Here is a 23,888-nt window from a genome sequence, read left to right as displayed (position 1 = left end):
GGGGAGTCTTTTATCTTTTAGTCACCCTGCCCCCATAGATGTTATTTTATATCACTGATATAGGGCTGAGTGGTTGTTTTAAGATTTATTTTATTTATAATTATGTATTTGTGTCTGTATGTGGGCATGTGCAGGAAAGTGTGGGTATCCCAGAGGCCAGAGCCCTTAGACCCCATGGGTGGCTGTAGAGCTGGAGTTAAGGGCAGTTGGGAGCCCCCTGGTGTGGGTGCTAGAAACCAAACTGTAAAGCGGTGTGTGCTCTAAACTGCTACCATCTCCCCAGCCCCCTGAGGTTTTTAATTAAACCATGTACATATGCTCCCCATAGATATAAACATTTTTACAGTAAAATAAACAGCACTTCCTCTCTGACAGGGATGGCTCTAAATACTTGATATGTACCATTAGCTCATTAAACTCTCAGTGTTTGAGGGAGAGACCATCACTGAACTAAAGTTAAGTAACTCCCCATATCCCAGGCCACACTGATCTCAACAGACACAGTTTAGACTTAGTGGCCTGACTCTCTGTCAGTATCAGCAAATCAGAAATAAATACAGGATAGTTTTCTTACCTGGATACTACTCGTGCTATAGGCTTAATATTTTCCTATTTTGGAGACCTTTTTAATTTAAAAAAAAGTTTATTTGTGTGTATGGACAACTTGGTAGAGTCGGGTTTTTGACATCTTTCTGCTGTGTGGGCTCCAGGGTTTGAATTCGGGTCCTCAGTCTTGGTACAAAGCCATCTTGATGAGCCCGTCGTAGCTCTTTTTCCATACAAAGACATGAATATGTACAGGAATTTTAAACAACTGGACTGTGTCACACCTTACATGTTACTGTACAGCTTGCTTTGTTAGCTTAGAGAAGCAGGCATCTTTCCAGATTGTGAAATGCACATCTATCATGATTTTAACCACTCTGAAACCTTCCCGTGGTGGACGGGACATGATTTATTTGAGCCAGCTCTCCGTTTTTATCTTTTACAGATGTGGTGGTGGGAAGGAGTTAGCACCAAAATTGTGAGGTGTTTGGAGTTTGAGAGATCTATCAGGAGTCCCTTATTAGGAAAGACAGCCGGCCCGGCTGAAAGATGATGAAGCGGACTGTGCATCTTAACCCTGTCCAGACAGGCTGAACTTTTTATGGCCAGACTCTGCTGCAAGCCCAAGATAAGGCGTCTGCACGATTCAAATTTTTTATCATTAGTTCTCACAGTAACATTTTTTTTCTTATGGTTCAATGAGTGATTCAGAAGTATTCAAAATCACCAAAAATCAAGACATTTTAAAGCTGTATGACAGAGAAGTAAGTTGCCTGATGTATTGACGCCGGCATTGTTTCCCGGAGACAGCTCAGAGCTCGAAAGCGTGGTTCCAACAGAACAAGAAAGAAAACACATCCTCCCCCTGTCACCCCCTCCTTCCCCTCCCCCCCCCCACTTTTCCTTAGACTTCACATTCTGCTAGCAAGGCCCTTTGCCAAGTAGAAGTTGGTTTCCATTTTTAAAGCAGACGTTCACTTCTGATCTTATTTTTCCCTTGAAAGAGATTTATAAATTCTTTCTTAATCCGAGATCGGGCTATGGTAGACGGCCCTGCGCAGGGCGCAGTCGCACTGATGTAACGCCTGCATTCCAGCAAGCCTCACATAATTCCTAACGCCCAGGATTTGAGACGTGTTTCCGTACTGAGCTGTGTGTAGGGCTCAGGGCGGCTGGGGTTTCACGGCCCCTCTGTCTCTGCCGTGTGGCAGCTGCGTGGCTCTCTACTTTTTTTTTTTTTAAAGATCTATTTATTTTATGTATATGAGTACACTGTAGCTGTCTTCAGACACACCAGAAGAGGGCATTGGATCCCATTACAGATGGTTGTGAGCCACCATGTGGTTGCTGGGAATTGAACTCAGGACCTTTGGAAGAGCAGTCAGTGCTCTTTTTTTTTTCCTGTGTAACATTTTTTGTTGTTGTTGTTGTTGATATTTTCTTTACTTACATTTCAAATGTTATCCTCTTTCCTGGTTTCCCCTTCAAAAACCCCCTATCCCATGCCCCCTCCCCTGCTCACCAACCCACCCACTCTCCCTTCCCTGCCCTGGCATCCCCTATACTGGAGCATCGAGCCTTCTCCGGACCAAGGGTCTCTCTCTCCTCCCTTTGATGTCCAGCTTGGCCATCCTCTGCTACATATACAGCTAGAGCCATGGTTCCTCCATGTGTACTGTTTTATTGGTGGGTTAGTCCCTGGGAGCTCTGGGGTTACTGGTTGGTTCATATTGTTCCTCCTAGCAGTCAGGGCTCTTAACCGCTGAGCCATCTCTACAGCCCTACATTTTTTTAAATACAAAAAAATTGGGATTTGTGGGGTCTTTTTTCTTTTTAGGATTTATTTATTTATTTATTTATTTATATATTTTGCCTGTTGTTTTGCCTGCAGGCATCTAAGTACACCATGCATTTGCCCAGTGCCCAGGAAAGTCAAAAGAGCACATCAGATACCGGGAGCCAGGGTTACAGACCTTTATGAACCACCATGTGGGTGCTGGGAACTGAATCTGGATCCTCTGCAAGAGCAGCCAGGACCCTAACACAAGGAATTTGTGTGTCTTTGAACTCTGCACACAAAGGGGGACTTTGTGGAATCATTTTAAGTTTCTATAGTTAAGGTTTGCATAAAGTTCATCAACCTTGTGAGGTGTGGTAGGCTTGGGCTGAGGTCTCAGGGGCACTGGACTGGATTGAACCTGTTGGTTCTTTCATTGTCTGTAGCCCTTTGGTAAGACTCTTTTGCTAATCACTGCATCTTAGTTTTATTTATAAAATAAAAATATTAGGGACTGGAGAGATAGCTCAGCAGTTAGAGCTCTGCTCTTGAAGAAGACCCTGGTTCATTTTTCGATAACTACACGTTGAGGTTCACAACCATTCTTAACTTCAGTTTCAGGAGATCCAGTTCCTCTTCTGATCTCCATGGGCGCCAGGCACACACGTGGTGCACAGATACTCACACAAGCAAAACGTTCATACACATAAAATACATCTAAAAAAAATCACATGCATTTTTATTTTTAAAGTAGCGCCGATAGCTGGGCAATAAGAAGTAGAGATAGAGCCAGGTAGTGGTGGCACACGCCTGTAATCCCAGCACTCTGGGAGGCAGAGGCAGGTGGATTTCTGAGTTCGAGGCCAGCCTGGTCTACAGAGTGAGTTCCAGGACAGCCAGGGCTACACAGAAAAACCCTGTCTCAAAAAAAAAAAAAAAAAAAAAAAGAGAGAGAGAGAGAGAAAAAAAGTGGAGATGGGAGGATCCGGAGTCCAGGGGAACCCTGGACACATAAGAAATTTACGTATAACCTGAGCTACACAAAATATTGTCTCAAAAAAAAAATAATTAGCTGGATGTGGTGGTGCCCTTGGGAGGCAGAGGTATACAGATAGATGTCTTTGAGTTCAAGGCCAGCCTAGTCCACATAGTTTAGGATAGCCAGAGCTGTATAATGAGAACCTGTCTTACAGACAAATAAGATAATAATGATAATTAGCTAGAAATAATGCATGTTTGTTGGTGTGGTTTAAAGAAAAAGTCTCATTGTGTAGGCTAGTTGGCCTGGAACTCAGAGAGATCCTCCTGCTTCTCCCTCCAGAGTGCTGGGATTAAAGGTGTGCACCACCACATCTAGCCTTGACAGGTGGATCTCCATGAGTTAAAACCCACAGTGGTCTAGTAGCAAGTTCCAAGCCAGCCAGGGCTAAATAGTAAAACCTTCTATTAGGAAAAAGATGGTGGTGGTGGTGGTGGTGGTGATCAAGTAAAATTGTACTGCAATGAGGGACTTAAGTGTGTGTAAAACCACAAACGTACACACCTGCCAATGGGAGGTGGCACATGCTTGTAATCTGAGCATTGAGATGAAGTTCTGAGGATTGTAAATTTGAGATCAGCCTTGGTTACATAGTGAGATCTTGCTTCAAAGAGAGAGGGGACTGAGAAGGGAGAAGAAAAAAGAAGAGTTGGAGAAGGAGGGGAGACAATGTGGCTAGAAAGTGGAGGGTTACCTATCAATGGTGGGGTGTTGTTTCGAAGATTTGATTTGTTTAATGTATTTATGTGTTGAGTGACAAAACTTTCCCTGGGGAGACAAAAGCACACCCCTCCCTACTCACCCCAGATAAGGACCCCATAACTGATGGAAGTGCAGAAACCACCAAAGCCCACCTTGGTGAACCAATGAGTTTTATTGTGATTCTAATAATCAGCGGTTGCCTACAGGAGCAGAAATGATTCAGACACTTTCATCACCAGAGCCCGCCCCAGCACGTATGACAGCTCACAAAGCTGGGAATTGGAGCTGCAGACAGTTCAACAGGTTAGAGACTGTCCTTTCTTTCCCAGGGACTCTAGTCCAAACCACTTCCAGGCAGCTGGGCTTTCTTTGACCCCTACTCTGGCAGGGAGGGGCCTGGTGAATCTGGTTGGTTTCAGGTACTTTCTGAAGGTGTCTTGAGTTGTTTACCTTCCTGCTCAAGGATCTCCCCTGCAGAATGGAAAGTTTTGGTCTAGGAGACTGCTACACAACAGGATGTTTTTAGGTTTACTGACAGTTTTATCAGCTGTGTTTGTGTCATGTGCTCTGAACACTCGAGTCAAAAGGAACGGACTGTGAAATAAAAAATGAGAGAGCGGCATTTTGTCCCCAGCACTCAGCGGAACAGAAGTTCAAGAACATCTTTGATTATAGAGTGAATTCAAGCCTTCCCTGTGATACAGGAGATTCTGACTCAAAAAAAAAAAAAAGCCATTTTAAAAATGGAATTTTGGCGGGGCGGTGGTGGCGCACGCCTGTAATCCCAGCACTTGGGAGGCAGAGGCAGGCGGATCTCTGAGTTCGAGGCCAGCCTGGTCTACAGAGTGAGTTCCAGGACAGCCAGGGCCATACAGAGAAACCCTGTCTTGGAAAAAAAAAATCCAAAAAAAAAAAAAAAAGGAATTTTGGAGCTTTCGAGATGGCTCAGAAAATACAGGTGCTTGCTGTGCAAACTTGGTGACCTCAGTTCAGTCCCCAGGACACACAGGAAGGTAGACAGACAGACGGCTGTCTCCTCAAAGCTGGCTCATTGTCCTATACTACCCGCCCCCACTTCAAATCATGCACGAACACAGAATTGTAAATTCCCAAATTTTAATAATTGATTTTGGACTTCCTCTCTAGCAATTACCACTTTTTAACACTTTATATTTCTAGCTTGTCTTTGTTGTTGTTGTTGTTTTGTGGTTGTTATTGTTGTGAAGGCAGGGTTTTTATACTATAGCTCAAGCTGGCCTTGAACCCACTGTGTTCCAAAGGCTGGCCTTGAACTTGTAAATCCTCCTGTCTTGGTTTTTCCAGTACCAAGATTTCATTCAGGCTGGCACTGCCACCCCCCACCCCCCCCCCCTTTTTTTAAGGCAGACCTCCCAGATTCATCTCCTTTTTATCCAAGGGTCTCACATCAGTCAGTACCCAACGCCAGCTTTCCAAGTTTCTCCTCTAGCACTTTTAGACTATGGTAGCTGGGAAGGGGCTCCAGGCTGAGGGTCTCAGATTACATCGGGCTCTGCAAGAGCAGGTCCTCTGCCAGTCCTGTAGAAATGAGGGGGATCTGCCACTTAACCTCACTCCAGGAGGTCGTACATCCTGAGGGAGCTTTATATATATCCTGCAGGAATTTATAAAGCCACTATTACTTCCATGTTAGTTTCTCATCAGCACACTGGACCCCTTAAACATCCAGAAGACAGTGTCCGGGTCTCATGCTGGACTTACGTTTTGTCTGCTATAGAAGCTCTGGAGACAAAACACCGGAACCCCGAAGTGTGCGAGAGACTAACATCAAGTTAGTGAGGGGAAGGCCCTCCCAGCATGCCCTGGGGCAGCTTCTGAATCAGCCAGAAGCACCGGGGCTCCCAGCCTGCACAGCGGAGGGACATTCCCAGCATGCTTTTCTGCCCTACAGGCTCACCCCATTAGTCAGCTCCCTTCCAGGATTGATCATCATTTTCCCCTTTCCTCGTGCCTTCCCCTTCGGTGTTAGTATATATAAGAGCGGGCCACCGGAGCCAGCCTTGGTATCCCTTTGTTTGGAAGCTGTCTGATGGTTTGGATTCAAAGCTCGGGAGCCTTCTTGGTTCCAAGGCTCGGCTCCATCTCTCCTGACTTGTGCCGTGTGAAACTATTAATATTGTATAATTGTTGGATGAGTACTATAAATGGCTCTTTGTGACCTTTTCTCCGCTTTGTAGAGCACTGGTTTCCCCTGGGGGTTGCTTTTATAGTATTTGAGGCTGTAGTGTAGACATTTGAGTGCCTGTAATACAGCCTAATTAAGCATTCATTGAAAGGTTATTGAGTCCTTCATTTTGTTCTATTCAGGCAGCAGACTTGAGGATCCTCACAGATCTGGCTTTTACCACACCTGGAATGATTTTTGGCATCATACCCGGGTTAAAGGGTGTATTTATGGATCCCTAAGTGATAGAGAAGTGCCCGTTTCCACTTCCGCCGGTCCCAGGTAGTAGTCCACAGCACCTGGCCTTTAATTAGTCTTTCTCAGTGGCTGTTTTTTCTTCTCCATGCGGCTTGACTTAGGAAAGTCCCAGGATCTTTCCAGTCAGTTCCACGTGCTTTCTCCCATGCTGTCTTATCCTACCTCTCAGAAGCTCGTTCACATGGGGACCTTGAGGGCATTCTCCCCGGTGCTCTCTTGGATGCTCTATGGCCACACCCTGATCAAACAGGTCCTTCCCTTGTCTTCTAGTCAGCTGCCCAACATCAGCAGGTAAATTGGCCAGGACTGAAGGTGTTTGGTTCTCAGAGAGATGGGTGGTTTTGTTTTGCCAGAATATCTAACAGAATTGGACCTTGGAACTATGTAGCACCTTCATGTTGTGATGAAGGTCAAATCCTCCCCTTGGGGCTGGGGTAGGGGTCTGAGCATTTCCGACCTAAGGGAAAACAGATGTCCCCAGCACAGTACCATTATTTGCATAAATCTGTTTAAGAAATTTCCTTTTGGGGGCTGGAGAGATGGTTCAACGGTTAAGAGCTCTTCCCAAAGGTCCTGAGTTCAAATCCCAGCAACCACATGGTGGCTCACAACCATCTGTAATGAGATGTGACACCCTGTACTGGTGTGTCTGAAGATAACTACAGTGTTGTAGTTGTGTAATCTTTAAAAAAAAAAAAACAACAACCGAAAGAAAGAAAAGAAAAAAACCTCCTTTCTTCCCCAGCTCTAATACCCCAGAGGCTGGACTCTTCTTGCCCAAGTTTATGTGGTATCAGTTTTAAGATCTGAGGCCAGCCTTCACAGAATGACTTTTAAAGAGGAGTTTTGAACCTAAGCCAGGGGCTCCAGGTTCCAGTGAGTGTGTCCTATCTAGGGTAGAAACATGGGACTGATATGGTTTGATTGTGCTTGTTATGTTACTTTCTATAGAAACAGTGTTACTTTCTCAGTATCCCAGCGGAAAGTCGTCTGGTCCTCTGGGTCCAGCAGGCACTTCTTCCTTCTTCAGAGACTCAGATTCAAGTTCACGTCCCTCCCCAGCAGGGGGGTGGTGGGGGAAGAACAGGCTAGAGCAGTCAAGTGCGGAGGCCTGGGGCCCGGAGTGGAAGTCGGAACCATGCTGAGGCCTTTGTTTTCCAGCTTTAAGGTTTGAGCTGTTGCATCATATGCTCCCCGGTGCTCCTCAGTTCACCTCAGAAAGACAGTGACACACGCCCATTCATGCCCCATGAGTTAGCTAACATGCGTGGCCTTGCAGCCCTATCACAGCCAGAAACGGGCATCTTTCATTGAGGAAGGCGAGGCCCAGGCAGCATGAGTGATGGTAAGACCTGATTTGGGATCTGCATCACCCTGAGACTGTGGCACAAAGCCACCGGTTCCAGGAAGCATCTGCAAGGAGGCTGTAGTGATCTGTTCCAGGACTTAACTTGTCAGCAGTTTCTCTGTGATGTCTAACTTACAAAGAAAGTGACTCATGCTCTCATAGGCAGATTTCCCTAGAAAGGTCAGTATGACTGAAATGTCCAGCCTCTGCCTCCCCCAGTGAGCCACAGAGACCCCCACAAGCAGCCCTTTGCAGCGGTGGCAGAATGAGCCAGTTTTCCTCCATGTTCTTGGGCACTGGGCATCTACTTCTCTGCATTTGATTCTCCAGGTAAATCACAGTTGCAGGTTAACCCCTTTGCAGGTTGGGAGGTGGTTTTTCTGTGGTTTAGAAAAGACTGGCTGTGGAGAGGGTGAGAACTGGAGAGATGGTGCAGAGATTATGAGCACTGGCTGTTCTTCAGAGGACTCCGGTTCAGTCCTGGACACCTATGTGACCAGCACTGTTGGTAACAGCAGTTTCAGAGTATCTTGCGCCCTCTTCAGGAGGATGCAGGTACTGCATGCACTTGTAGGCATTCTCTTTTCAAAAAAAAGAAAAAAACTGGGTGTGGTTGTACACACCTCTTATCCTAGTACAGGGCAGGCCGAGGCAGGGAAATGACAAGTTTGAGGCCAGCCAAGCTTATGTAGTGAGTTCAAGCGCAGCCTGAGCTGCATAGCAAACCTTATCTCAAGAAAGAAAAAGAGGGGACCAGAGAGATGGCTCCGTGGGTGAGAGTGCTTACTCTGCAGGCATGAGAACCTGAGTTTGAACCCCCACATAAAAGTCTGGCGTGGTCGTGTGTGCCTATAACCCGGCCAGCATTGGGGGTGGAGACTGGCTGGTCCTGAGGGTTTGCTATCCAGCCAGCCCAGCTGAACTGGGGAGGGGTGGGGCCCCTCCCGTTCAGTAAGAGACACTTTTTTTTTTAAGTCAATAATGTAGAGAGAAATAGAAAAGACGCCTGATCTGGCCTCTACGTGTGTGTACATGAGAACACCCACACATTGGCATGTATGCACCATACACATATATGACACCTGTGTCACAGATAGAATCTAGGACTTGATACAGACAGTTCTGTATGTATTGTGCACACACACATTGATAGTGCTTTTCTTGAAGGCTTATCTCGGACCAGGCACACATTATATTCCCACTTTTCAGATGAGAAGACGGAGCTTCCACAGGCTCACGATGTTTGCCTAAGTGATCAGTTGATAATTATGTAGATTTCAACCCAAGTCCTGTGGACCTCTATGCAGTTATGTCGTTGGGGCTTTCTCTCTGATGCTGTTTCCTGGAGGGGGGCAGTTCAAGACACCTCCATCCCTGTACCCCAGAAGCCTCTTGTATGTTGGAAGCCGTAATACCTGCCTTGCGGGCGATAATTCTTCCCAGGACTAGAGAGGAAAACACTTAAACTGAGTGTCTCAAGCAGAGTGGGTGTCTGAAGCGTGCCCCTGCCTGCCCGGATTCCTGCCCCTTGGCGTGTTCTGCTTCCTAATATGAGTTGGAGCTGAAGCGCCAGGAATATGTGGTCTGCGGGGGAGGCTGAGACATCCCTGATACATGGCTGCTGGCTGCTTGGTTGTTGTCTCAGAGGCACTCCCCCCTCTCTGAGAGAAGATGGACGGCCTAGATACCGAGATCTAGCATCATGTGCCAGAGGGTAAATGTAGGAGGCAGGGCAGCAGGGTGAGCTGTACGCTCCTTGAGGGTTGGGTTTCTAGATAATAGGAAGGGGTTTTTTTCAGTTACTGGCTCCGTGTGGGTACGGCAGGTTTTAGAGTTTGGGGGGCTTAAGGCTTCTGAGTATGGGGGAGTCGTTACGTTACCTGCTGCTGGGTAACCTGGAAGGATAGACCTGCTGGAGAGAGGTCACTGGCGCGCCTGTGCTAGCTGAGGCTACCTCTCCGTTCAGGAATAGGGACAGGAAAGTGACTATGAGGCTTTATGTTTGTTGTTTTGAGATAGGATCTCGTATAGCCAAGGACGGCTTCACCCTAGAGGCAGCGAAGACACTGAGCTCCTGGTTCCTGTCCGTCCTCCTCCCGCGTGCTGGGATGACGGGCGCATCATACCGCGCCTGGCATGTTTTAGGTGTTTCGAAGAACTCCTAGTCAGCGCCATGGGGATCCAGAAGAGTCTGTGACGAACACGTCTCTCACCTTTGTCCCAGCTCTTCCCAGAAGCCCATTTTTATTCATTGCTCTCAGAGATACTTTTTTCAATGTTCTGTTGTTGTTGTTGTTGTTTTTTTTTTTTTCCATTTTATCTGGGGTGGCGGGTGCCCACAGAGGCCATCACTCAGGTCCCTGGGAGCTGGAGTTACAGGTGTTTGTGAGCTGCCTGATATTAGGAACTCCATTCCTGTGACTGATCAGGAAGTGCTCGTAATGGCTGAGCCACAACTCCAGCCCTCAGAGGCAGTAGTGATATGGACCAGGGGCGTAGCTCAGTGAAAAAATTTTTGCCTAGCCTATGTGAGTTCCTGGTCAATCTCCATTGCCAGCAAAAAAAAATGTATTAACAATGTGTCCTAGGGTCTTCTCATAAAGCCTACAGATTGAGAGCATCCATTGCCGATAGCTTGTTTATGTTTTTAGAGCTGGGGCATCTAATTCACAGCCTCATGTGCTAGGCAAGTGCTTTGCCACTGAGCTAGGCCCCCTACCCTTCTAGCATTCTGTGACGTCTGGTTGGTCGTCTATTGCTTGGATGATGGTGTCACACAAGTCAGTCCCTCACTGATGTACATTTAGGTTGTCTCTGCTCTTCAGCTGTCAGTCACCCACTATTGATAGGCTTGGGTAGCACCCTGCAGGGACTTAGGCATACTTGTGGAGAAGCGCTGTTCTTCCTCCCTGTGCCCTGGTGTCTCAGGTATACGGGTTGTATCACACCAAGGCAGTTTTTGCATGAACACCTTGCCGGAAGGATATGGCTTTGGATTTCTGACCATGCCTGGGCTCTGATTCTAATTCTACTCTGTAACAGTCTGGATTTAAGCAAGTCGTGTGGCCTTGGAGTTTTGGTTTCCTGGCAGTGACTGCTAGATGATGCTGTTTGTGGCTAACAGAGTCATGTTGGGGGGGAGGGGTTAATTTGTGTGGTACTTGTGGTAGTTCTGTGAAGTCGAATGCTGTTCTTCCAACTCTAAGCTTCTAATAAATTAATCCATGTTCTTCATCAAGACACGGATGCTTATGCCAGGCCACATTCCCAGCAACTGGGAGGCAGAGGCAAGCAAATACCTGAGTTCAAGGCCAGCCTGGTCTACAAGTTCAAAGACAGCCTGGGCTACACAGAGAAACCCTGTCTCCAAAAACAAACAAAAAAGACATTGATGCTCACAACAGATTTTTTTTCTTTTTGTTTTTGAATTTTTTTTAATTAGATAATTTCTTTATTTACATTTCAAATGTTATCCCCTTTCTTGGTTTCCCGTCTGGAAACCCCCATCCTATCCCTCTCCCAGCAGATTTTAAAAATAAAATACAGGGGGCTAGAGAAATGGCTGAGTTCTTGTCAGGGATCTGTGGCTAGTTCCTAGCACCCACTCTGAGCAGCTCACACCCATCTATAACTCCAGTTCCAGGAAACCTGGCGCCCTCTTCTGGGCGCCTCCAGTACTGCATGCATGTGCTGTGCAAACATCCATGAAGGCAAAACAGCTGTACACAAAAGGTAGAAAACAAACAAAAACTGGCTTTAAAAAGAATCTCTATTATTTCTGTAGCTGAGTGATGGCAAGTGGAAGAAGCTCTCAGAGATGAAAAGACCAGTGTTGGGTGGTTACACAAATGACTCCAGGTTCAGACTGGTCTGGGAAGGACTTGGATTTTCATTGCCTCTCTATGTGACTTCAATGAACTTGTTTAAACTCTCAGCTTCCCAGGCTCAAAAATAGCCATGAAAGTGCTTCTCATGAGTCTCTTAATGAAGATGAAATAGGGAGCTATGAGCGGGGCATGATGGCACATGTCTGTAAACCAGGTACTTGGGAGAAGGCTGTGGGAAGATCAGACGTTCAAAGCCTGCCTAGACTATGAGGAACCCTGTCTGAAAATAAAAGAAACTAAAAAAAAAAAAAAAAAAAAAAAAAAAAAAAAAAAAAAAAACCTATGTTAATGTTGGCTAGTAACAGTAATACAGAAGAATGAAAAGAATTCCTGACCATCGAGACTGGACAAAGCCCCGTCGTGACTGGTTGGCCAGGACAGGAGGAACTGAGTCTCACAAATCTAAAGGGTTCGGGCTGGAAACCAAGGGAGGTTTGCTCTTGTGAGGTGCTTCTCCTTGGCTCTGTGATCACCAACTCCTCCATGGCCATCACAGCCTATACTGTGTCCAGAATTCCTCTCCTAGACACTAGCAATAATGGGATTAGGGCCAGTGACCTCTTTTAAGACCTTTCCTTCAAATGTAGTCACATTGAAATATACAAGGATCCAGAGAACTTCAGCGTAGAGATTGGAGTGGGGCAGGGACCCAAGATATACCGGAGGCAAGCATGGTCACACACTCAAAATCCTAGAGTCTTGGGAGATGAAGGCAGGAGAATCATGAAGTCAGGCTTGGGCTTCAAGATGAATTCCAAGCCAGCCTGAGCTACACAGCAAGACCTTGTCTCAAAGCAGAGGGCTGGAGAGAACAGCTTTGTCATTAAAGCACTTGCCATTGAAGGCCAAGGCCAGGGGTTCTGACACTTGGCACACATAAAAGGTATGAGGAGCCTCAGGTAAAAGCCAGGTGGTGGAAGGAGGGCACTGGTGTGGTGTGCTATGAGACGCACGCATCCATAGACACACAAGTGTAACTATAGTGAAATAATGATCAGCCAGGTGGGCACGGCAGCCCACCTGAAATTCCAGTACTCTGGGTGCAGAGACACAGGATCCCCAGAGCGAGCTGGCTGCCTAGCTCCCCGTGAGCTCTGGGCTCAGTGAGAGACGCTGCTGCAGTAGATGGAGAGCGGCTGAAGGAAACACCACACATAGACGTGCACGTGCAAACACACACACACACACACACACACACACAGTCCACAAGAACGCCAAAGACAGAGACTGGTTAGTATATGGCCGTGCCCAAGTGGTTACACGTAACTTTCAGTCATGGAAAGGGTCATTTTCTTCACAGCTTTTCCCCCTATTCAGAGTTGCGGCCATACTGTGTGTCATTTCAAAGTCTACTCACTTTGTATCCTAGCACAAGAGCGTCCCTGTATAAATTCAAAACTCTCTAAGTGTCACTTTGCACAGCTGGATAGACAGCGCAGGGAGTGTGTGCTCCGTGTGTGTGTGTGTGTATGTGTGTGTGTTTATACACACACATATATATACACACACACATATATATATAATATCTTCTGTATTTAAGCTGATTTAGTCTTTATCATATCAATCATTCCTGGCTTTCTAGGGTTAAGGCAACGCAAGGTTCTCCGAAGAGCCTGCAACAGTGAGCAGGAGAGTAAACGTCAGGGCCGTACCACGGATCCCGTGGCTCCCGGGACCCTCTGGAATGGAATCAAGCCCAGGTCCCTTTCGTCCCTTGCCGCCTCAAGCCGAGGCAGCCCAGGCCTCCTCAGAGAGGAGATCGTCAAGGAGGCAGAGCTGTCTCTAAGCAATCTTCGCTCACCCACACGCACATCCCAGCCTTCCAGGAGGATTCTGCCTGGATGTGTGCGCTCTGGGGCTCTGGGGCTCTGGGGCTCCTGAAAGCTGGCGCTGGATTCCTGTGGGCTGCGGGTGGCTGGCTCGTTATAGTAGTTAATCACTGCTGCCCCTTCCGCTGACTTCATCCACCTCCATGAGCTCTGCTAGTTTTCCAGCTTCACATGACGGTGTCATACTACAGGCAGCCAAAGTGTGTTGCCAGAAAATGCACTGTGGATATAAATAGGTTTGAGCAAAGTGCAGTTAGGAAGAACCAAAAGAACCAGGCGTGGTGGTGAGGGCACCTTTTAAGTCTCTGCTCACTTGGATGACTCTCTGAGGTCAGGGCCAGCCTGCTCTACAGGGCTCTATATAGGAAGACCTAGCCATAAAAAAATAAAAATAAAGTGAGGGGGTATATATAATATACATATGTATTATATATATATATACATATATATATATATATATATATATATATATATATATATATATATATATATATATATATATACACACACCCAGCACGTTTAAGAACTGTGTTTGATACTTAGCACTGAGAACAAAGACGGGTGGATGTGAGCACAAGAAGAGAAAGGAGGCTCTCTGCCCTCCTGGTCGGGCTGTATAAACTCTCCTTTTGGAGATTAGCTCTTAGCAGTAAGGAAATCAATCCCACAGCATCAGTTTGCCCCCTGGGTTACATACACAGTTCCCTGCCTCTGTAATGATTTCCCTTTGTCTCATCATGTCTTTGAACCGCACTGTTCATTGTGGAAGTCGGCGTGTAAAGTTCGAAACCACATTTTTCCCCCATGCCGTCCACTGAGGCTTTGCCTGTGTGACACATACTGAATGTGTTAATAATCTTGCTGGTCTCCTCTTCTCTGTCTTTTGTTACGGGGGCCTGTCTAGACTACACGCTTTGGCTGTTCGTGGGGGATTGCCTGTCTTCCCCGGCAAGCATGCACCCTGCCTCGGATCTGGCTTTGCTTCTCGACGTCTGCTTCTTGAATCCACCCTGGTTGCATGTTCCTGTGGTTGGGTTGTTCCAAATGTGATGATACCACAGTGTTTCTGTCCCTGCTGCTTTTGAGGACACCTTCCATTCCCAGCTGTGGCAAGGATGCATTGCTGCGGACATCTTAACAAGCACCTTTTTTTTTTTTAAGTAGTAGGAATTGAATTCAGGACTGTGTCTATTAGACACCACTCTACCTCTGAGCTACATATCCAGCCTTGCGAATACATTTTACATTTTTCCCCAAACTTTATTACTTAATGCCTATGGGTGTTTTGTCTGCATGGATGTCTGTGCACCACATGCATCCTTGGTGTTCATGGAGGCCAGAGGAGGGGGTGAGATCTCCTGGAACTACAGTTACATGATGTGGGTGCTTGGACTGGAACCCAGATCCTCTGAGAAAGCAGCCAGTGCTCTTACCTGCTGACCCTCTCTCCAGCCCCACTGCCAGACTTTTCCACTGTGGCTGTTCCTTTGCTCTCCCCGCCAGCCTTGCACAAGGCATCTGGTTTCTGCACATCCTCTGGGAGTGCAGCTCCTTCCTAAAGCACCAGTCTCATATTTGCAAAGAATCCTGGGCTTGGTCCCAGCCACACAGAGTAAAAGGGATGGGGTGGGGCTAACGGCAGGCGTGGGCAGATGCAGTGAATTGTAGTTAGTAGCTGCAACTGCTTGGTGGTTAAGAGCCCTGGCTGTTCTTACAGAGATTTGATTTCCCAACATCCACGTGGTAGCTCACCAGCACCTGTCACTTCAGTACCAGGGGAATGCAGTGCCCTCTCCTGACTTCTTTGGGTACTACATGCCTGTAGCGCACAGACACACAAGCAGGCAAAATAAAAACCCTCAACACTCATATGTGTAAAATAAAAATAAGTTGATCTCTTTTGTCTGGGGGGGGGGGTAGAGGGCTTTGCAGGCAGAATTCATAAGAGCTATTGTCAACCAAAATTACCAAAAGTTGAACAAATTGTCTGTGGGTAACTGTCACATTGTTGGTGACAGGTTGCCTGCTGTGTGCAGACAGCCTCCAGAACGCTGTCTTCCTTTAGCTGGATCTCAACAAAGCTACCTGGCCCACAACTGTGGTTCTCCAGCCTGATGAGCGTACAAAGGGATGGTGAGGTCATCCTCCCTCTCCAAATCCAAATGTAGGGGCCAGGCGGGCGGTGGTGGTGCACGCCTGTAATCCCAGCACTCTGGGAGGCAGAGGCAGGCGGATTTTCTGAGTTCGAGGCCAACCTGGCTTACAGAGTGAGTTCCAGGACAGCCAGGGCTATGCAGAGAAACCCTGTCTCAAAAAAAAAAAACAAAAAACAAAAAACAAAAAACAAAAAAACAAAAAACAAAAAACAAACAAACAACAACAACAAACAAAAACCAAGAGAGGCCAGAATGATGGTTCAGCAGTTAAGGGCGTGTACTGATCTTCCAGAGGACCTGGGTTCAGTTCCCAGCACTCACGAACATCAGGTGGCTCACACCCACCTGGAACTCCAGGCCTCTGACTCTTCTTCCCTTCCCAGGCACTTGCACACGTGTGGCATACACTCATACACATACAAATTAAGAAAAAGGGAGAGGTTGTTTTTTTAGATTTTTAGCAAAAGATTGATTGGTTGATTGATTTTTTTTTGTACGTAAGTAGTACACTGTAGCTGTCTTCAGACACACCCAAAGAGGACATTAGATCCCATTACAGGTAGTTATGGGCTACCATGTGATTTCAGGGATTTGAACTTAGGACCTTTGCAAGAGCAGTCAGTGCTCTTAACCTCTGAGCCATCTCTTCAGCCCCTGAACAAAAAGGTTTAAGTCATATATATATGGTTTAAGTCATAATATAAAGGTAAAAGTGCCAGCTGAAGCCGGGCAGTGGTGGCGCACGCCTTTAATCCCAGCACTTGGGAGGCAGAGGCAGGCAAATTTCTGAGTTCGAGGACAGCCAGGGCTACACAGAGAAACCCTGTCTCAAACAAAACAAAACAAAGTGCCAGCTGAGACTGGTAACCACCTGCTGGCCAGGAAGAGCAAGCCAAGCCCTGGTGCCTCGGGTGGTAGTTCTTAATCTAACCAAGGGACTGCTTTCTAATTCCTTCTCTCTTCCTTACAGTAGCATCGGCTGGACACGAGATGCTCCGTGCAGACAATAGAGGAGAAATTACACCGAATAGGGGGACAGTCCAGGTAAATTGTCATGTCTGTCTTCAGGGCAAAAGAAAGGTGCTAAGTTCAGATGACTGCTGGCTAGAGTGCTTGTTACTGTAATAATAGGAACTAAATTAACCCTTAACTCCAGCCAACCAGAGCTAATCAGAACAGTGACCAGATCTTACCAGTAGGGGGCGCTAGAGAGACACTTCATGGGGCAGGGAAGAGGGGCGGGGCTGCCATCATCCAGCTCACAGAGCCTGAGTATCCCCAGTACCTCCTTCCCTTGCAGTCTGGCCCAGGTTAACCCCAGATGAAGGCCATTGCAACACAGGACTGCCAATCCTACTTCTAGAATTGTAGCTCTGAGGCGTTTGGTCATCCTTCCTGATGTCTTTCCCCCCCTTCTCTGTGTAGCTCTGGCTATCGTGGAACTCAACATAGACCAGGATGGCCTTGAACTCACAGAGATGCACCTGCCTCTGCCTCTGCCTCCTGAATGCTGGGATCAAAGGTATCCACCACTACAACCAACTCCCTGGTCTCTTCGATTTTTGAATAGTCGAATGTTCAAAATTTAAAAATATTTAAAACCATGTGACAATCTCTGATTCCCTCTGCTCCCTGCCTGCCCATCCCACTTGAGAAAACACACATAAAGATAAATCATTCCTTGTATATATGCAAATAAAAATGGACTTTTTCCTCTTCTTTTTTGTTTTCCACTATTGTTAATATTACAATTGTTGTTGGGTATGGTGGCACATGCCTTTAATTCCAGCATTTAGGAGGCAGAGGCAGGTAGAACTCTGAGTTCAAGGTCAGTATGGTCTACAAAACCAGTTCCAGGACAGCCAGAACCATAAAAACCCATGTTTCAAAAACAAAGAGCCAGGCGGTGGTGGCACACACCTGTAATCCCAGCACTTGGGAGGCAGAAGTGGGCAGATTTCTGAGTTTGAGGCCAGCCTGGTCTACAGAGTGAGTTCCAGGACAGCCAGGGCTACACAGAGAAACCCTGTCTCGAAAAAACCAAAACAACCAAAAATAAACCAAAACAAACAAACAAAAAAAAACCAAACCTAAATAAACAATTGTTGTTAATACTTTTTTTAAAAAGTGGTTTAGGCTGTCCTCAAATTGCTGTGTAGTGGAGGATGACCTTAAATTTCTGCTCCTCCTGCCTTTCCTGTGTACTAGGTATGTGTTGCCACAACCTGCCTCCTTTCTCCTTCCAGGGAAAAGCTAACTTACTGTTCACACCCTTGCTTGCAGGGAGGGAAGGATGTGTTGAGCTCCCCACCCACACGCATCTTACGGAGACGAAAGAGAGAGTGGGTGATGCCACCAATATCGGTCCCCGAGAACGGCAAGGGTCCTTTCCCTCAGAGGCTAAATCAGGTATGACCGGGCAACTCTCAGGTCCGCAGGACTTATCGTCCAAAGCCCTAAGAACAAGGCTTCGTGCTGCTGGGTCCCCACCCAGCACCACGAGCACCAGAAGGCTCCTTGCCACCTGCCTGTCCCTCCGTCAACTGTCATTTTCTTTGTATCCAGCTCAAATCCAATAAGGACAGAGGCACCAAGCTTTTCTACAGCATCACAGGGCCTGGAGCAGACAGTCCCCCTGAGGGAGTCTTCACCATAGAGAAGGAGACGGGCTGGCTACTGTTGAATATGCCACTAGACAGAGAGAAGATTGTCAAGTATGAGGTAATTAGTCTTTAGCACCCAGTGTATGTTTTCTGAGGTAGGCGCAAGGCCTAGGGAGGTGGGAACACCAGCTGACCCCCCGACCTCTGTCTGTGACCCCGTACCTCTGTGTCCACAGCTTTTTGGCCACGCTGTGTCAGAGAATGGTGCCTCTGTAGAGGAGCCCATGAATATATCCATCATCGTGACTGACCAGAATGACAACAAGCCCAAGTTCACTCAAGATACCTTCAGAGGGAGTGTTCTGGAGGGGGTGATGCCGGGTAAGAAGGTTGGGAAGGGGCTGTTCTGGACCCTCGTGGCTATGTAGCAGGTCTCATCGTATTCCCCCGTGCACCCCGAGAGTCCTGGCCAAGCCTGTCCTGTAGCAGAGCTCTGATATTCACATTTGAGACCTTCCACCCTGGGCTCAGCCAGACTTAGGAGCTGCAAAGACTTGGGCTTGAGTCTGGACTTGGTCTCTTCACTGGCTGTGACCGTAGGCATGACCTCTGAGCTTCAGTCCAAATGGGAATATCAACCTTGAAATATTACGAAGATTAGAAATCGCATATGCCACTGAGGGTGTGGCTCAGGGGTGGGACACATGCTGCAAGTATGATAGGCTCTGGGCATCGGCATCGCACAAGGGGGGGCATCATATGTGTATTGCTACATCCTGTGGGGCAACCAGCTGGAAGTTCTGCAGCCTGCACTTGGAGGGATTAGGGTATGATTTGCAGAAACAAAAATAGGTTGCCGTCCCTAGGGAAGAGATGACTAGAAGATGAGGGAGGAATAGCTTCAATTCGTGTTCCTAGGCTCAGCAACAGGCGCTGGGAGGCAGAAGGGGTCCTCGTCTTGTTTGGAGTGATCTGGACGGCTCACCACTTGGCTTTTCAGCTGAGAGTTTCAGAAATGGCAAACCAGGGATTGCCAGTAATGGAAATTCCCACCATTAAAATACTGATATTTTTATTTGTTTTAAATTTTCTGGAGACAAGATCTCCCCATGTAGTCCAGGCTTACCTCAAACTTGTGGTCCTCCTGCCTTAGCCTCCTGAGTACAAGCTGATAAGACAATGCTGGTCATTATGTAGCTCTGGCCTGTCTGGAACTCAGCGTGTAGATCAGGCTGGCCTTGGACTCACAGAACATCACATGGCTCTCGTAGCTGAGATTACAGGTGTGCACCACCGTGCCTAGCTTTTTTAAACATCTTTTGTTTGTTTAAAATATGGTCCAGCAGGGTATGGTGGCGCACGCCTGTGATCCCAGCACTTGGGAGGCAGAGGCAGGTGGATGTCTAGTTCGAGGCTAGCCTGGTCTACAGAGTAAGTTCAAGGACAGCCAGGGCTACGCAGAGAAACCCTGTCCCAATAAATAAATAAATAAATAAATAAATAAATAAATAAAAATGGTCTGTGAAGCCTTGGTTGGAACTTCTTATGTAGACCAGGCTATCTTAAACAGTCTTTTTTTTTTTTTAAATCTTTTTTAATTATTTATTTATTACATGTAAGTACACTCTAGCTGTCTTCAGACATACCAGAATAGGGCATCAGATCTCGTTACAGGTGGTTGTGAGCCACCATGCGGTTGCTGGGATTTGAACTCAGGACCTTCAGAAGAGCAGTTAGTGCTCTTGCCCACTGAGCCATCTCTCCAGCCCCCTTAAACAGTCTTAACAAGATGAAAACTTTGCTTTTTCCTTTGCTTTATACTCAGAAAGCTTAGAGGCAGTTGATCCAGGCGTCAGTGGGGCTTCAGTGGTAGGGCAAAGATCCTGTCTTGTTGTTCTACTGTTTCGGCCTCTGTTCCCACAGTTAGCTCTTGTGGCTGCTGGAGCCATTGCATTTAATGATGTGTGTGTGTGTGTGTGTGTGTGTGTGTGTGTGTGTGTGTGTGTGTGAAGAACAACATTGTTTGTTTAAGACAGAGTCTCCCTACTTGTAGTCAAGGAGGCCAGGCGTGAATTTAGAGACCGCCCTCCTGTTTCAGCCTCCCAGAATTGGGATTACAGGCTTGAGCCACCAGCTAGAAGTACATTCTTTTTTTTTTTTTTTTTCAAAAAAGTTAACTTCCTCCAAATTCGTATGTATCCTGTTTATCAGAAGTCACTGCCATGGGCACCCCATGCTGGAAGAAAGGGGAACAGTGTTTGTCCCCAGGGTCTGAGACCAGCGTAAACTGAGGATCCACTTTCTGGTGTGCGGGATAGAGCTTCCCAGGGTTCCAGAGTAGGCAAGGCTGGCTCTGAGCTAAAAGTTAAAGGTACTCAGAGGTCCCCTCTCCCTGGCAGGCACCTCTGTGATGCAGGTGACAGCCACAGATGAGGACGATGCCATCAGTACTTACAACGGGGTGGTGGCTTACTCCATCCATAGCCAGGAGCCGAAGGAACCACACGACCTCATGTTCACCATCCACAAAAGCACGGGGACCATTAGCGTCATTTCCAGTGGCCTGGACCGAGAGGCAAGTAGTCTTCGGGAAGGTACTGCGCGCCAAGGCCTGACTCGCATGGCCGCCCCAGGGTCACGGCAGGGGCGGTGGCGTCCCAGGTCACCTGGATTGGCTTGGCTGCTGCTGCTTTTGCTTCTGCTGTCCCACAGCTCCTTTGGGCTAGCGGCCTGCTGGCTGGATCCCCCGGGGCGAGGAGGCAGCTGTAAGATGCAGGCTTTAGAGCTTTTCTCATTTCCTGTCCAAACGGCTCATTTAGTTTCCTTGTTGCCTGGATTTGTCCCCTGTGCGCCACAACGCAGAACTAGCTCCGTGGATATTGGAATTACCTTCTGTTTCCTAATTATATCTTTGCCTAGAGCCTTGCTCCAAGTTCCTGTGTGGAACAGCTGAGGGTTGGACAGTGCCTGGGTTTCCCCAGGGTAGCCCAGGAGGGCTATTGGGCTACCTAATGCTCCCCCGCCCACAGTCATACATAATTGTCCATACCCTGGAAGTGGGTAAGGGGTGAGCCAAGGAATTGAGAAACAGTGAGGGGGAGGGGCCGCTGCCCCCCTCCGTCCCCACACCCCAAGGCAGTTTCTCCTTACCCAGGTGGGTGGTCTCTCATCTGACTTCGAATGAGCTCTCTGCCCCTCTCTCCCCAGAAAGTCCCCGAGTACAGACTGACCATCCAGGCCACAGACATGGATGGAGAGGGCTCAACCACCACAGCAGAGGCCATAGTGCAGATCCTCGATGCCAACGATAACGCTCCAGAGTTTGAACCACAGAAGGTAACGCCCCTTCCTGCCTGCGTGTGTGCGTGTGTCATCACGTAAAGGTCTGAGGTTGGCTGCTTCCTTGAAACCAACCCTGGCTTCTGCCAACCGAGTCCCAGTTCTGTCGCTTGCTGGCTGTGTACCCTTAAGTAAACTGCCTAGCCTCTCTGTGCCCAGTTTCTTAATCTCTGCAATGGAGATAATGATAAATACTGGATACACTGTTCTGAAATTTTGGCAAAATGATCTGGGTGTAGTTCTTTCCAGTCTTCGGGTGATTACAGGGGCTTGGTGTGGAAACGGACCCACCTCATGTCTGGACACACACACACCCCACATCCATAAGTACTTACAGAGCTCCTGGGACAGAAAGCTCAATGCCAGGACTGGAGAGTGGGCAAGAACCCAGGCCTGAGTCTGATCCCCAGGACACACATGGCGGAAGGAGAGAGTGGACCTTGCAGTTTGACTTATAACAAATGTACCACAGCAACTGCACCCACCCACACCCACCACGCACCCACACCAATGCCCCACCCCATACATAAATGCAGTACAATTTTTTTGTTTTTGTTTTTGTTTTTTGGATTTGTTTTTGTTTTTTTTTTTTTTGAGACAGGGTTTCTCTGTGTAGCCCTGGATGTCCTGGAACTCACTCTGTAGACTAGGCTGGCCTCGAACTCAGAAATCTGCCTGCCTCTGCCTCCCAGAGTGCTGGGATTACAGGCGTGCGCCACCACCGCCTGGCTCAGTACAAAAATTAAGAAGAAGAAAATCTCAAATCCGTTAAGGTGACCTGCACCCCCTGCTTGTGTTTACATATCTAGCCTTGGAATGTTGTCTAGGCCTCCTTAAAAATTAGCTCTAGGGCTGTTTCTCCTTTGTGAAGTGAAGTGTTTCCTGGGCAAGCCTGGGACCTGAGTAGAAAGCCACCTGTGGTGGCCCACACCCTCCTCCACTGTTGGTGAGGTGGAAAAGGGAGTCCTGAGGCTCCCTGCTTTTCAGCTGGAAACATGGTAGACAGCTTCTGAGGGACAGCCCCTGAGATGGCCTCTTACATGCCGGCAATTACAACGTTTGGGGGGGGGGGGGTAAAGATGGGGATAAAGAATTCAGGGTTATCCTACAATACACTCCATGTCAAATTCAGGTCCAACCTGGGCTACATGAGACTATCTTAAAAAAAAAAAAAAACTGAAACTTAGACAAAAAAAAAAAGAACCTATCTCTTACCTGCCCCCAAACTTCCTGGCCAGTGCCCCCAGCACAGTGAGGCACCTGCCATCTTTCCTGGAGCCTCTGCTCTCTGCCAGGTGGGTGGCTGTGCACAGCTGGGGTTTGTGCACCTAGACTGGGAAGATCCCCTCCCCTGGAGAAGGAAATTAGGTCCGGAACATGCGGCCTTGTCTCCAGAGCCATGCTGCTGGTGGGGATTGTCCCTCCATCCCTGCGTGTGCCCTGGAAATCTTTATGGGTCGGCCTGCCCTGCCCTGCCCTGCCCTGTCCTACCCTGCCAGGAGGGTTGACTCCTCTCTCTGCTCTGATCTTGCTGTGTCCCACCCTCTCTTCCCGCAGTATGAGGCTCGGGTGCCTGAGAACGCAGTGGACCTTGAGGTCCAGAGGCTGACAGTGACTGATCTGGATGCCCCCAACTCTCCAGCGTGGCATGCCACCTACCGCATCGTGGGAGGTGACAGTGGGGACCATTTCACCATCGCCACTCACCCAGAGACCAACCAAGGCATCCTGACAACCAAGAAGGTAGTTCTGTCTGTTTGGGCCTCTAGGACAAAGGGACGCCTCCTGCCTCAGGCGGCTTCCCTTGGGCCATTCCCTGGGGACTACGCCTGTGCTGGCCCCTGGTTTTTATGCTGGGAATCCCTTATTTGGGCTTTTGAAACAGAGCTCAGTAAGGATTTTGGTTTTTGGGAGGTGTCGGTGGGTGGGGTGGATGGGGAGGGGGAGGGGTGGGGTGCAGTTTGGATTAGTATCATGGTATTGGAGATCAGGCTCAGGTCCTTCCTTTCCCTTTTTTTTTTGGGGGGGGGGGGTGTCGAGGCAGGGTTTCTCTGTGTATACCTGGCTGTCCTGGAACTCACTCTGTAGACCAGGCTGGCCTCAAACTCAGAAATCCACCTGCCTCTGCCTCCCAGAGTGCTGAGATTACAGGCGAGCGCCACCACCGCCTGGCTTTTTTTTTTTTTTTTTTTAACGGCCTT

At 47.9% G+C, this 23,888-nt stretch overlaps 1 protein-coding gene and 1 long non-coding RNA gene across 2 annotated transcripts in view; one reads left to right on the top strand and one right to left on the bottom strand.

Moving 5' to 3' along the window:
• The window catches only part of Cdh3 (cadherin 3), a 48,427-nt gene that overhangs the window by 11,087 nt on the left and 13,452 nt on the right, over positions 1-23,888 (top strand). Inside the window, exons 3-9 of the mRNA XM_052166138.1 lie at positions 16,716-16,789; positions 18,029-18,154; positions 18,311-18,466; positions 18,585-18,729; positions 20,748-20,923; positions 21,556-21,684; positions 23,245-23,430. Of these exons, the coding sequence (XP_052022098.1) occupies positions 16,716-16,789; positions 18,029-18,154; positions 18,311-18,466; positions 18,585-18,729; positions 20,748-20,923; positions 21,556-21,684; positions 23,245-23,430 (992 nt within the window). The remainder of the gene's footprint in view (positions 1-16,715; positions 16,790-18,028; positions 18,155-18,310; positions 18,467-18,584; positions 18,730-20,747; positions 20,924-21,555; positions 21,685-23,244; positions 23,431-23,888) is intronic.
• LOC127671443 (uncharacterized) lies at positions 13,276-21,641 on the bottom strand. The gene is made up of 3 exons (XR_007974764.1): positions 21,499-21,641; positions 20,804-21,111; positions 13,276-13,809 (listed from the first exon to the last, which is right to left on the bottom strand). It is a non-coding gene; the product is annotated as an uncharacterized LOC127671443 (long non-coding RNA).

The sequence above is a fragment of the Apodemus sylvaticus genome, chromosome 21, assembly GCF_947179515.1.
Source record: "Apodemus sylvaticus chromosome 21, mApoSyl1.1, whole genome shotgun sequence".
Taxonomy (NCBI): domain Eukaryota; kingdom Metazoa; phylum Chordata; class Mammalia; order Rodentia; family Muridae; genus Apodemus; species Apodemus sylvaticus.
Note: the sequence above shows the minus strand (reverse complement) of the source record. Positions and strands in the feature narration are given on the sequence as shown.